Source organism: Ruditapes philippinarum, unplaced genomic scaffold, assembly GCF_026571515.1.
Source record: "Ruditapes philippinarum isolate M1 unplaced genomic scaffold, ASM2657151v2 ctg120_1_1_1_1, whole genome shotgun sequence".
NCBI lineage: Eukaryota > Metazoa > Mollusca > Bivalvia > Venerida > Veneridae > Ruditapes > Ruditapes philippinarum.
In genome coordinates, this window is record NW_026860913.1 from 271,561 (window position 1) to 287,615 (window position 16,055).

General features: G+C 30.6%; 1 protein-coding gene across 1 annotated transcript in view; it reads left to right on the forward strand.

Annotated features, from left to right (window-relative positions):
• Window positions 1-8,703: 8,703 nt before the first annotated feature.
• The window catches only part of LOC132713900 (ADP-ribosylation factor 1-like), a 28,137-nt gene continuing 20,785 nt past the window's right edge, over window positions 8,704-16,055 (forward strand). The window contains exon 1 of the mRNA XM_060696606.1: window positions 8,704-9,235. Coding sequence (XP_060552589.1) covers window positions 9,030-9,235 — 206 coding nt within the window. The 5' untranslated portion in view covers window positions 8,704-9,029. The remainder of the gene's footprint in view (window positions 9,236-16,055) is intronic.

A 16,055-nucleotide genomic window follows, 5' to 3' on the forward strand; every position in this document is an offset into this window, starting at 1 on the left:
CAAACTGACACAGAGACAAAAGATGAATCACCAGATGACACCGGTAAGTTGATATTGATGCAGAAAAACTGCCCAGATTTTGTTAATATTTACAAATATATGAGTGAAGGGGAATTGCCAACAAATCAAAAAGGTGTAAAAAGCTTATTAGGTCTGACAAATTTCTATAAAAAAATTATTAAAGGTTACAGTAAGATTTGTGCTCCATTGTTTCAATTGTTACAGAAAAATTCTAAATTTGAATGGACTGATGACTGTCAAAAATCTCTTGATACATTGAAAAATACTTTGTGCTCAGCACCAATTTTGGCATTTCCAAATATGAACAAACCATTTATATTAACTTGTGACGCATCTCAGTCCGGTCTTGATTATATTTTAGGACAACTAGATAGTAATGGTAAGGAACGGGTCAATGAATATAATGGTCGTGCTTTGCAGGCTGCTGAGAAAAATTACAAAGTATCAGAACTTGAATATTTAGCAAAAGTGTCTTGTGTAAAGGCATTTAGAGCTTATTTGTCAACAGACATTCCATTTACAATAATAACAGATCATCAAGCACTAAACGTATTAAACTCTGTTACAACTTCTCAGAATGGTAGAATAGCTAGATGGGCATTGTTTTACAAGGTTTTAAGTACACAGTACACTACAGAAAAGGTGAGTTGAATAATGCAGATGCTTTAACTAGACTTGTTCCTAATACATCTGATAAACAACAAATTTCACTAGTTACCATATCAAATGATGCAGAAAAAGACAGTTCTGTTACTGATAAACCATCAGGAGTAGATGTTTGTACCTACAGACATACTGAAAAGGAGGTAAGAACAGTTTTAAAACATACTAATATTTCGGACAGTAAATATTTAGAAACAACATTCGAATATACGGGATCCTCTACAGTGCTAGAGATACAAACTGAAACAGAGACAAAAGATAAATCACCAGATGACACCGGTAAGTTGATATTGATGCAGAAAAACTGCCCAGATTTTGTTAATATTTACAAATATATGAGTGAAGGGGAATTGCCTAAAGATGAAAATCTGATGAGAAAAACAATGTATGACAAAGAGTTTTATGAAATTGTGGATGATGTTCTCATACACAAGTATCAAAATAGAGGTAAGAAAAAACCTACAGAAGATAAGGTTCATAATACAAACTGCACTTACAAAGAAACTTAGGGTGAAGGTCATGCAAGAATATCATGATCACAATGGTCACTTTGGAGTCAAAAAGACTTTTACTGAAATTCAAAATAAATATTATTGGCCACATATGTACCAAGAAATACTAGATTTTGTGAAATCATGTGACATATGTCAAAGAGCAAAACATACTACACATCAGGTAAGTACTCCTCTGAATCCTTTACCTGTAGTGAATGTATTTGAACGAATGCACCTAGATATCATAGGGCCACTTCACAAAACAACTGATGGATTTGAATATATACTTGTCTGTGTAGACAGTTTCTCAAGGTGGGTAGAGGCATTTGCATTAACTAACCAATCTGCTGCAGAAATAGCAAGGGTGTTACATAATGAAATATTTTGTCGGTATGGGGCACCAGTGTCTATTGTTACAGATAGAGGACAAAATTTCCTCTCCAAACTCATAAATGCAGTATGTAAAATTTACAATGTCACTAGACACCGCACAGCTAGTCACAATCCAAAGGCAAATGGAAGTTGTGAAAGGCAAAATGCCACAATTATCCAGACATTACGTATGTATATTGATAAAGATCAAAAGAACTGGAACATGTTTTTACCAATAGTATTGCAAGCCCTTAGGTCATCACCAAACGTTGAAACTTCAGGATTTAGCCCCTATAAAATGATGTTTGGAGGTGGAATGAGACTCCCTATGGATGTAAATCTAATACCAAGAGAAACATAAGGAACGGAAGCTAAGCAACATATACAATCCTTGTTGCAAAGACTTAAGGTAATACATAATATTGCGAAACAAAACACTGAAACTACTCAGCAAGAATCTAAGGTAAGGCATGATTTAAAAGCTCAACCCTCTGATTTCAGACTTTTAGAGCAAGTATTATTGAAAATTAACAAACATACTCCAGGTCTTACATCTAAACTAGAGTATAAATGGAAAGGTCCTTATTACATAAGACAAAAAGTATCTCCAGATACATACAGAATTGCAGAAAGTAATACAGTAAACTCCGCTTATAACGAACTCATTGGGACATTCAAAATCTGTTCCTTATATCCGGAGTTCCTTGTAAGCATATAGCGAATTAGTTCCTTGTATCAGAAGTTTTAATAGCGAACAGTTTTACATATAACAAACTAATTGTTTACCATCGTCCTCCATTTTGAAGATCATTTGATTAAGAGAAATTACTCTTGGGTTCGTCATTGTTGTCTCCCGTATATTGATTTAATAAAGAAAAAAAGGAATAATTGCAAGGTTGTTTCTTTTTAGTATACTTTTTATGTATAAACATATCTATAAGATAATTATATGATATGTACCATATATGCAATATTGTTATTTATTAACGATACAGTATCATGCACAAAAATAATCACTTTGCTTTGAAGAAGTCGCTAATTTTAGTTTGGGAATGTTTACAACTCTTCAGGTTAAATTCAATAAACTTTTAAAAACTGTTTCTTCAACATGTGTATTAGACTCGAAGAATGACCTTATCTTGTGCAAACAATCAATAGCTTCATTTTTTTGACACAACCGGCAGATCGTCTAAATATATCTCGTCTTTGGAAGATTGACTGTCATCGTCATTTTTGTTCCTAATATATCCGCTACATTCGGCCAAGTTTTAATCTGTGCCGATGAAAACGAAAGTAGAAAATGCGTGATCTGTTTACGGATAGCCAATATTTTGGAGTTCGTTATAAAAGTGTAATTTTTTGTACTTTTTATGGCATTGGGATTAAAAAATGAGTTCCTTATAAGCGATAATTTCGTATAACCGTGTTCGCTGTAACCGTAATTTTTTACATTAAATAAAGAAGGGCAAAATTTGGGCAAACAAATTTTGTTCCTTATAACCGGAAGTTCGCTATAGCCGTGTTCGCTATATGTGAAGTTTACTGTACACATCAACTTCATAGAGCACCAGTAAATGCAAAAGACTTAAAAAGGTACAATGATCCAGATAACTTTAGGTTTCAAAGTGATGATGAGCAAATAATTGATCAACAATCCAGTTCTACTGACCATAATGATCAGTTAAATAACCCGGATCAAGGTAATGTAACAAATAACAATGACATTGAAAATAATCAAGATGACCAAACACAAACCCCAAGAAATCAGGTAAGTGACCAAAATAAACAATTAAATGTTTCAAGGGAAAAATCTCCTACACCAACTACTTCAAACAATAATGATGGGGTATGGTACAAAGCAAATAGAATTTTGAAACTAAGAATAAGAAATGGTATGAAAGAATACCTTATTGAATGGAGCAACAAAAAGTATAAGCCTACTTGGCAAACAGATGAAAATGTTAGTGAAGAACTGAAACGTTTATTCTATGTTCGATACACTAAAAGTGGAAAGAAAAGAAAAAGACAGTACAGATATTTCAATACATAAGTAATACATGTACTTTTGAGTTGTTATGTTCTTAGACACTTATAGTATTTCAAGTTCTTCAGGTTGTTGACTTGTGTACTTGGCACGTGGTACTTAAATTCTTTTTCTTGACTATAGTTCAGGTCCGTGTTATAAGATGGCAAAAAATTAGTGCAGGATGGTTAGGATCACTATCTTTTGAACTGAATATGACTGTATATTATGTGATGACTGAATGTGTGCATTGAATGAATGTTTTTTTTTCTCTTTTTACTTCAAATATTTAGTTCAAAGGTTAGGCAGATAAAACTGATCACTTTGTTTGTCCCTTTAGTGATTCTTTTCATTTCCTTGTATTCTAGTTGCTTCCATTGTCCTGATGCTCACCTTGAGCATGATACTATGTAGTTCATCGGTGTCTGGAAAGAAGGTCTCTGACTTGCAACATTTGAATTATGGGGTTGTATTTGAACCAGTGGATAACTTGCAGTTGGCAGAAGAGTCATGGATTCATACATTTGAAATTATATTACCAAAAACAGCTAATTTGTTCAGTATTTTTGGTTGTAATAGAAACCAAAAAAAATTGTGATTTAGTAAATGAAATGTTAGTTGAGATTAATCAAATCCGACAGAGAACAGAAGTTATGATAAATGGTACAATTGCTACTATTAATAAATTGTTGCCTTAAAAGAAAATTTCAATTAAAAGTAGAAGTAAGCGTGCCATTTTACCTTTTATTGGAGATCTCTCAAGATCAATATTTGGCACAGCTACAGTAAAAAATGTAGAAATGCTAGCCAGACATATAAATTCATGAAATAAAATATCTAGCAATCTGATTAAGTCTGTAGAACAACAGGAAGATGATCTTAGTTCTTACATGAAAGCGTCTGATGAAAGAATGAAAAATATTGTTGAAGGATTGGAAGAAAATCATTTGGCTATTGAACATATTCAAACTCAATTGTTTGAATCATTTGATAATTTAGAGAAATCATTTACAACAATGAGTGCATTCATTTCTAAGCAAATTACAAAATCTAGACAGCTTGAAACACTTTTCAATGAACTTTTGGATGGTATTTATGCTTTAATTGATGGTAAGGTATCTCCTCACTTTATTAACTTTGAAACAATGTCAAGCACACTGAATGATATACAGAACATTCTTGACAAAAAGTTCATAGGATTTCACTTAGTATATACAGACCCAGCACTTATCTACCATTATGCTAGGACATTTTATGCTAGAAAAGGTTCTACTCTATATGTTTCTGTAAAATTTCCCATTTCACAAATTTTAAAGCCATTAATGTTATACAAGATAACTTCATTTCCAGTTCCAGTAAATGAAACTTCAAATCATGCAACACAAATACTAGATTTACCTGATCATATTGCTATTACTTATGATCTACAATATTACACAACTTTTGGAAATCTGGAACTTCAAAAATGCAAGTTTTAATAAAATTGTGCAGTGTGATAAAATTCTATTGCCCGCTATTAAGAAATCTTGTGAATTCTCCTTGTTTAAAAATGACAAAATTTTAATCAAAGAAAATTGTAATTTTAGATTTTTGCTGAATCATATTTCTAATGATGTTGTTCTGCTATCTAAAGACTCTATATTAGTTTATAATGTTGATGTCCTTGAATATGATTGTAAAACTGGAAAGAAAATGGTTAAAGGTTGCAAATTTTGTACCATGACTGTGCCATGTGATTGTTCAGTCTCTACAAGTCATACATTTTTACCTGCAAGATTGACAGTCTGCTATGAAAATACTTCAGCAAAATTGCATCCTGTAAATCTTGCATTGCTACAACAATTTTTTAATGATAGTTCTTTGAAACATATTGATAGTAATTCATTATTTGAAAATCCAATGGCTATAAATGTTCCAAAATTTGAAATTTACAATCACACTATGAATAAAATTTTAGCAGATGACAGCAAAGCTCATCTTAACTTACAAAAAATGCCACAATCAGCAAAAGACAATTCACTTATTTATCAATCTCTCACAGATTCTTTACTGTCAGGAAATATTGCTTTGGATGATAATATTATTTCAACCAATGACATTATTTTATATGTAACAGCATCTGTTGCAGCATTTTCTCTAATTGCTTTTATAGTTACAGCATGTAAGCTTAGAAAAGTATTAATTATTGTATCTACATTACAAATCACTTGAACTAAACAGGTTAGAGGTTCAACTGTTCCATCATTAGTTTATATAATTTCTCAACAAGCTACAACAAATGACATGTATTTTTGGGAGAAACTAAATTGAAGAAATGAGCACGGGATCATATCCCTTAATATCATAATCATAATTCTTCTTGTTTTTATAATGATAAATACATGTAAGGTTTCGAGGAACAGTACTAAAATAGTGGTTGAAATCACTAATGGAAAACATTCTGTACAAGTACCTCTTAAAACTCTAACTTTATGTCCTACCTACTGGCAAATAAAGGCACCTATAAACATTGAACAAATAACAATCAGAGGTATGTGGACTCCCATTGTTACATTTGACTGGGATGATTTTGAAATAAAGAATAAGCTAACAAATCAACCATTACAGATAGAAACAAATTACAGGGTAAATTATTTTGTGTCCAGAAAATTAAGACATATAATGTCTACCACTTATTGTGCCTATTTCTTTATTCAACATGACAAATTGTTCATGCCTTTACAAACTTGGTAATACATGTTTATACCCATTGCTTTATAATAGTTAGTATAGATAGCACCACCTCAGACAAATAAATTGTATATATTGTTTTAGTATATATATGAGAACATTAATTTGTATTTTCCTGAATTATCTTACAATGAATGCAAACTTTTACAAGATGAAAAGAAATTAATCAAATTGATGTCATATATTTCTATGTGTTGCATGGTGTATTGATTTTTGTACATATGTATATGTTTTCTTTTTATAAAAAAACAACAACAAAAAACAAAAACTGTTGAGATACTTATATGCAATATGCATGAGAATATAAATGGTATTTAATGACAGTTAAAAAAAATAATGCATTTATTTTGTTATTGTTGTAAATATATGCTTTTGTTTTGTACTTTATGTAGAAAAATACTGATATAATGCTTAATGCATTTACTTACTTAAATATATAGAATGCTTGATGTATTTAAATTAATACAGTTTGGATATATTACTCCTTTACTCTTTATAGGAATAAAGAAAATTTAGAGGAGGGGGTGGTATTATGCATTAAAAATTTTTATTTTATTTTTTATTATTCATTTTTATTTAATTTATATTTTGCTTTTATTTCTTAAGGTACGCTTTAATGTCGGTAATATTTTATAACAGAAGGCATAAGAACAAATACAGATAGGAAAATCTAAGTTAACCAATCTACGGTAATCGCTTTAACAAGATAATTAATCCTATTTCAGAACTTTCGATAGTAAATGTTACGAAAGAAATTTTAACACTATCAGTAACCATAAGCTGATTTGTCATGAACTTACAGGGTTTCAGTTAACACTTTTATTAACAAGTAAACAATGTTTCATTGGATGATTCCAAATTTTGTTACACAAAATTAAAATTGATTGGTTAAATTAACTAAGGGAATTAAGGGTCACATGATGTACAGTAAAATTGATTGGTCTATTATTGTTATGGAAGTTGTTGTTCTAAAGTCCTTTCCTCTGAAGAGCCATAGATTGTATGACTCTGGTTGAAATAGTTTAAAAAATAGTTTGAAAATAAATTGAGGAAAAAGGACATCTTTTTGTATTTTAGGTAAGTCAAATATTTTAAGTTAATGTTAAGAGAATGTTGTACTTTGTAATTTTTGGGTGTTATAACTTATGTTCTGACTTAAATGTACATGTAATTGTTTTATCTACATGTATAAAGTATTTAATATATTACTTTCTTAGATAATAATTTAAGATTTGTTGTTGGTAGCACTTGGCGTAATTGTTTAAACTTTTCGTTCAACTAGTCGTTCCGTTTAATTTGACCAGTTGGCATTATTTAATACTGGAGAAAAGTAAACATGGCGCTTTCTGTCAGTAGAATTTATTTCCGGAAACTTTATATTGTTATTATTTGGTGAGAACTTAAGTTTTAATCTTTATAATATGTTAGAAGGCAAGATGATAATAAATAGGATTGAAAACATGTAATAGACTATGAAATCATCATCTTTTGTTTAATATAATCAAGTAAAAATGGCATGTTGAATGAAACTTATTGAAATCTACTTTCACTTTGTTTAGATAATTTGTATGTGTAATATAATGCTATAATAATTTCAATCTTTAATATATGTTTATGTTATTCTATATATGGACACATAGATTGTATGACTCTGGTTGAAATAGTTTAAAAAATAGTTTGAAAATAAATTGAGGAAAAAGGACATCTTTTTGTATTTTAGTTGTAGAAGAATTCCCCTAGTACCAAAGCAGAACACATGATTAAAAATTTAAAACCATACCGAATAATGCTATCTATGAACAACATTTTGGTATAGGTGATTTATAATAATGCTAAATCATTTATCATTACCTTCCATTTCTTGAAAAAGCAACAATTAAAATAATAATGCATTATCAATGGATTAGCATTAAGATTTTATTCGCCATATATAGTGCACATTTTTATTTGTATTGTATTGTTTTATGTCGTTGCATATCTTTTTGTACTGTATTGAATAATATTGTGTAATATTGGATAATAATATTAATATTGTATTCCATCGTACTGTATCAATCTTTCTGTATTGTTTTGCATTGTATAATACTGTTTCGTACTGAATGACAGCCTATCATATTGTATTGTATCGTATCGTTAGTGTTATAACTGCCATATACATGTTTTTTTATCTTATCTCACAGTAATGTACTTTTTCACATATATAATATTGCATCATTTACAATTATCACTTGTATAAGTTTATATGTAGTTTATATAAGTTTGCAGGGTATTCAGTCAAATATTCAAAAATTATCATTTAAAATTGAATTAATTGAATTATATTTTAGAAAAATGACGTATAACAACTGTTAATATGTTTAATCATTTCTTCAGAGAAAAATTGTTTGTAAATGTTATCTAGTATTAAGTATTACAAAGAGACGTGTCAATTTGTGACAAAGGTAGGTCATGAAGCTGGTATAACTAACAAAACTTTCCAGATATTACCTGAATTGTGCCGCAGAAAAATTGTCAGTGTCTGTAATGAAAATTACTCGAGCTATAAATAGCACATGATACACATCTATATATAAAGAAGAAAAAGTAAACATTCATAACAGATCAATTGTTCCGTGGTATTTTATAGCTAAATTAAAATGTTATATTCCGCTTCAGTAAAATGGGGAACGCTTTATTTAAACGTTTGTTTGTTAAGAAAACAATACGGATTTTAGTTCTAGGTCGATATGACGCGGGTAAAACAACAACTCTCCATGCATGTTCGAACAACCATACCTACAGTTGGATATATGTCGGAGACTTTAAACTTTAAACATCTAGAAATATCAACGTGGGATATCGGCGACAGAGAGAAAATACGGCCTTTATTAAGGCATTACTACGCGAGTACACATGGAATTGTGTTTGTGTTAGACAGTAGTGACAGAGAGGGGTATTACTATAGTAGATTTATGTCTTCTCAATAAAGTTTCACATGTATTGGTTCTTATTGATTTACGCTATTGTATAGTTTAAAGACATGCTTAACACATTGTTAAATATTTAGTTTGTGATTCTAATGACGTAGCAGACGAATTTCAATATCTGTTACAATGCTGTTTTTTTATGATGAACGTAAAAATATATTAATAGGTATTATTATAATAGACCTAATATATTAAAATTCAGGCAGCTACTTACAAGTAATTCAGTCATACAACAACTTAAGAAAACATGTAAATTTATAACTACATTGTTAAATTCTATACAGTGAAAATGGTTTTATTTTGTCAAACAGTTGTACATGTGTAATTAATTATTTGTGCAAGGTACTATCAATATTGTTATAATGAATATATTGGTATTGAAATACTGATGATACCTGAATTAATCAATATATTCACATTCCGTCCATTTCTTTTCAGTAATTTCCTCTTTTTATCAGCTATTACCTTACTATTTTATTTACAAATGTTTTTTTTTTCTTTCTTTTTTTACCGCATTGGCAAAACACGTGTAAGTTTACACAGTTGGTCATGTGACCAACATAGCGTGAAGATACCGGAGTTTATTTACAAACATCATCGATCCGCCCACGCCTCTATACCTATAATCTGTTTCAAAATTGACCAATAATGTTAAACATACTCCAACATGTATGGACATCTACCCCCGAATCCAACTTCTTCTTTATTAATAAGATGTTCAAAAAAATAAAAATATCGATGGTACCTTTTTTCAGATGCTCAGTTGCCATGTCACTTATTATATTATATATTGGTGTACCATGTATTGTACACTCTTGTGTTGCTATATGTAACTAGACTTAATAAAGTGTTGTTCTGTTCTGTTCACATTTGATCGTGTGTGGTTTTAAATTAAACTTAAATACCATATTTGAAAGTCATAGGGTTAACTTAAATTTGTGCACAGGAGCTTGAAATTCTATGAATAATTGAAAAATATAAGGAAATAATTACACACATGTAATTTGTACCACAGAAAAAATGTTCATTTGTTATAGTTTAAAGTTTAAATCATAAGCATTTTTCGTTTGTAATTCTAATGTAAATATTTTGTTGCGTTCATTGCCATTATGTAATTCATATCATGTCAAGAATTTTGTTTTTCAGTTTTTAATCTGGACATATGAACATACGTACATTCATACCGGTACTGTATGGTTTGATAATTTACTTTTTGTCAAAGTTGCTTTCGTATTTCAGGTTTGACCAAACTTTGAAAGAATTATTTGTTGTTGTTAAAGAAGAAGAACTCAAAAACATTCCAGTTCTTGTTCTTGCCAATAAACAGGATATTTCCGGTGCTATGAAACCTGAATCAGTAGTGCGTGAAATTCAGAATCAGTAAAGCATGCGTGATACAAGATGGATGGTGTTCGGTGTAAGTGCTGTCGACCAAACTGACCAAACTGAGCACAGACTATTTTGATTGGTTAACAAATGAAATAACTGTCAATGAGAGACGTTCCGCGGCATCCATAATGCTACATGAAGATAATAGAGACTGCAATAATAATAACGGAGATAAACGAACCAAACATAACACTTGATACGTTATTGTTTTATTACTTTTATTTTGTTTAAATTTTGTCTTCTGCTGTGCGATCAGATATAGTAACTTACTACAAGAAACTATTGGAGAGGTCATATAATTATTAAATATTGTATAAGAAGTGTGGTTATTGATAAATAGACCTTTCTATCTGAAACGGACTTCGTAAACGGATTTCGTAATACGGAATAATTTGGGGGATTTTCTCAAAATGTATATGCGCTGAAAATAAAATAATCAGTATGCTAAAACAGTATTATAGCGGTTATTATTCATGTATATTTTTTTATAATATTTCTATCAACATATTAAAGAAGAAGAGAATATAACCATAATTTATAGAAAGACAAAAAAAACAAGTTTCCTAATTCATGTATTCTTTGTTGTAGTGCTAATTTTTCAACCAATGACAAACATGCCATTACGTTTTGAGTGTTGTGAAAGCAAGACTAAAGGTAAATGTCATTACTGCTTTTTTGGAGAGGGGGTGATCTCCTGTAGAGAGCCCGATTTTCTTTTATTTGTTTTACAAAGGGGTGCTTATTCCTCCTGCGATGAGCCGGTCGATTACGTTGACCTGCTGCAACATTTGAAACACCCGGCACTCGTCCTATTTATATTTGTATAAATATCACTATGACTAAAGTATGTATAAAATGTAGTATCGCTTCAGTATGAAATTGAACGAAATTATCGAGCGTTAGAATTATACATGAACGCTGGCAGGCGAAGGCTAACTTTAAGCATCACTTCCTGATTTTTTTTCAATCCCCAGATGCTTCAGAATATATCAGCCGTACACGGTTATGTTTAGTTACCGTAATGATGTACTAGATATTCGCAACCGTTTATTTTCAAATGGTTCGAATATATATTCCAAAGGAAACTTTTTTTTCAAATTTCTCAGAAAATGTGTACAATTTCTATAAAATAACTGGTAAAACATCAGAAACATTAATATCAACATTACATGAACTTAGAATTACAGTGGTCAGTAAATATAATTTTATTGTTTGTTATATGGATACGATGTTACCCATCCCAGAATTGTAACACTTTCCACCATGTTCAATATGTGCACCGCGTATGTACATATTGAAATTCGTACATTTTACACCACATTTGCGAATTACATCACTTGACCAACCATAGATCAGTGGCTTAGTAAACGTGGCGGCTGGGAAAAACTGTATCCTGCAGTTGGTGCAAAAGATGGAACATCACAAAAATGTGTGCGACCAATGGATAAGCCACAAGAACAATTCTATTCTGGATACGATCACTTCAACGCTATCAACACACATTCAGGTGGCGATGTTTGTATAATTCTAACACTCGAAAATTTCGTGCAATTCCCACTTAAACATTACTACATATTATACAAATGAACTTGAACAGTGACAGTAGTGATGTCCTGCTTTCACACCATGTACCAACACTTACTAGTATATCTTGAAAAAATCGCTTTTTTGTCATTGGTTGAAAAATTAACACTACAATAGAGTATATGAAAGAAGTAACTTGTATTGTTTCATTTGTTGTTCGTTTGTTGTTTGTTTTTATTTGGTTTTTATATAAATTATGTTTATACAAGTATTGTCTCCATCTTTAATGTGTTGATGGTTTATAGAAATACTATAACTAGCATATCCAAACAACCAGATTATGAGTGACTGCACTTTACCTAAACAATAACTTTGAAACACTAAGATTTCAAGTTATACCACTTTAAGGTTTGTTTACGTATATGTCCACAAATTTAACTTTATGATACTAAAAACTCAATGAAATATGTTTACTAAACGACAGCGTTTTAGGCAAATTGATTATAAAACTGCATTATGTTTAAATGAATATAGTTTGTAAACTTCACAAAATATTTTCAGTACATAAACATTATTGGCGTCCGCGCCGAAGCGCGGCGCCTTTTATGGAATGAAATCAGATTTTGTGAAAGGGCGACAGCAACTTCTCGAGCCTTTTATAGTTGTTCATAATAAAAGCCGATCATTCCGATCGGTATGAGGGTGCTTGATTATTAATTAGTCGCGATATGTACAATGAATAGCGAACTGGAGAATTTCGCAATGCAAATATTTTCAAATGAAATAACCTTTTCCGTCAATAAATCGCGCTCTTCGGGTAGTTTTATTTATCATTTTGTAGTACACAGTATGGTATGTTATTCCGAAAGCTGTAAATAGAATGATGAGTTGATGACCTAAATATTCCGAAAATCTATTTATAGAGGGATGTACTCATATCGGTAATTCCCGGTCTCTCCTCGTCTATTTTGACCGGGATTTACTAGTGACCGGCGAATAGTACCACACGTTTATTGTCCGGTCTCTCCCGGTTTTGGAGTAGATGTTTGATATCGTTACAGAACAGAACAAATATTTTACAGATAAATAAGCTTTTTTTCAAAATGAATGTTTGTCACTTAGTTTGGTTACAATAATTAGGAAACACAGATGATGATCAACTCTCAAATTTATTGATTATTATTATACATAAACATACAATTCGAAAAAAAAAACCCAACAACACAAATCGCATGTTTTATTTTATCTATATGAGATAAAAACAATAAATATGTACAATAATTGAGAAAAAAATGTACATTTTTATGGCATTAATATGACACTATCAACTTTGAAACATTTCATTTAATTTGTTATTCGTGTTTAGTAAAGATGCCGAGGAATTATTCAAAGTTACATATCAGATTTTATGAATTATTCAACTGATTGATAATTTAAAAAAAATGATAAAGAAAAATACAAATGTACATGTATATGGTTTAAGAATAAACACTATTATATATTGAAAGATTAACCATAATTTACTTTTTTCCAGTTAAGTTTTGACTTATAATCGTCGGTCAATATGACAATTGAATTCTTAAAATAGTAGTAAACGTAAAAACTCAGTATTAAAATAGCGCATAAAACACAAAAAAGAAAATAAAACAAGATTAATAAAATTTGTAATTTTTTTATTAAAATAGATATTACAATTATTGTATAATAAACAATTATGCTCAACAGGATCAACATGGTAATATAACAAGTGTCATTTTGTTACTAAGTGTGAACAGATACCTTAAGAGGGGGTCTTCGCATAATAAGGGACAATTACACAAGTGAAGTGTGGTGTTGATCATGCGTTACACATATGGATTATAAATGATTGTATACATGTATATACGTTGCTATTAATAACCACGATCATAAAGAAATAACAAGTAATATTCTATAATTTCTAGCATGCCAATCAAAGTTATAAATAATGAACAATGTCTTTCGTCCGTTCATTCATAAGTGATATACAATTCTGGTAAAAACCAATGAACCATTGAAAAGTTTCTAAGAATATTTTGTCATCATATATCTACTAGTTCATCTGCACTTGCTGCATTTCTTGCTTGGACGCCCTTTGATGCTTTGCATCAATGCTTTTCTTGTATCTATTTAAATGCATGCAACATAATATTCATTCAAACATATAGACAGTATTATTAATATCAATTATGCATGATAATGAGTCAGACTGAATTTTAAAATGTCTTAAACATACGACAAATTTGCGTCTTTGAGTAAAGTATTCTTTAATAGTGAATAGCCATGCAATAACTCTTTTATATATCATATAATAGTAGAGACCAGATAAAACCCCCCATCCATTCCCCTAGTGAATGTACACATTACATCTTACATGAAATAGATGATTATATTAATACAAATTTTATCAAAAAACAGATGATAAAAATGTTGCAGAACTAAATTTCATGTTCAAGCGCCGGTCCTTTGTGAAAAATTACTTAAGAATTTAAAAGTGCCTTGTTTGAAGTCATCCACCGTGTGTCTGGTTGAAAGTGTGTACATGTAAATGTCATTCATTTCTGATAACAATAAAAGTTGTTTTATGTGTATGCTGCAGGATGTCAAGAGAATATGTTTCAAGAAGCTTTATGTGTTGAAAGACATGACTTTGTTACTTATAGTACCTTTATATTGATTACACAAAAAAGTAAGGAAAAAAACATAAGGAGCACTAGGAAAGTATTGACGTGTAACGTTATCTTCCCCACATATGCTGCCTCAGATGTGAGTGATTTACTAAAGAAAATTAAATATAATAGCCGATGTCAGAATAGACCGACACTGTCACGTCGATTTGTTTATAAGCAAAGCAACTATGTGCATTAATATGTTTGATAATAAATCGAAATTACCGATGCCGCACTGGTTGTAATATTAATTCAAAAGAAAATCATACTGAGAGCTTTAAAAATGTTTTACCTAAATCACAAGCTGTCCTCGTATATTGTATACAAACCACTACAATAGACTCCGTGTACCACCTCCTTAGGGATAATTAACAGTCAAATTCAGCAAAATGTCACCGGACAGCAGGAAGACGTAATGCGATGTTATCTAATTATTGTTATAAATCTTAGTTTAGACCACTAAATAATTCAATAATTAGTCCTTTTATAAGAAGGAAAATTATCTCCTAAAATGACAGTACGTTCATTAGTCCGCCTACATGTCTCGTCTCTTGCGGTATTTAAAATTAACCAGTTCGGATGTCTACTCAGAAAAGTTGCGGATTTATCAAAATACACCGTAGTCTCAAGTACAGCGTCATTAATATCATTGTGCTTCAGGGAATTACTGTTTTTATGTTGTAATTTCAGTTTATAGCTTATCTAGATTATAAATGTTAAATGCCTAAAGATTATGTTGCTTTATATAGAACTTACGGTAAACTAATCGAGCGAAATTGTATAAAATATATTAGAAACGATCAGGACTTTAAGAACGTGGAAAAACGTTTAAAGTTTTTATGATATTCTTTCGTGCATCCGCGCGTCCGTCCCTATTTTGTCTGGAGCATAAAATTACTCAGCGATTTTCTTCAAATTTCATACACTAATAGAACACATAAGGAGGAGGTACAATATTTTTGCTTTGAAGAGTTTTGGAATAATCCCCCGCTATCACATGTATCAGATGTGCATGCACATATTTTTGCGTAGCATAATTCCAAAAGTATTTGAGAGATTTTCTTTAATCTTAATACACTGACAGAGCACATAAGTATGAAGTGCTCTGTAAAAGAACAGCCAACCTTGGCTTCTTTTAGAGTAATTCCCCTTTATCGGATTTAACTTCTTCTTTTTTATGCCGGGT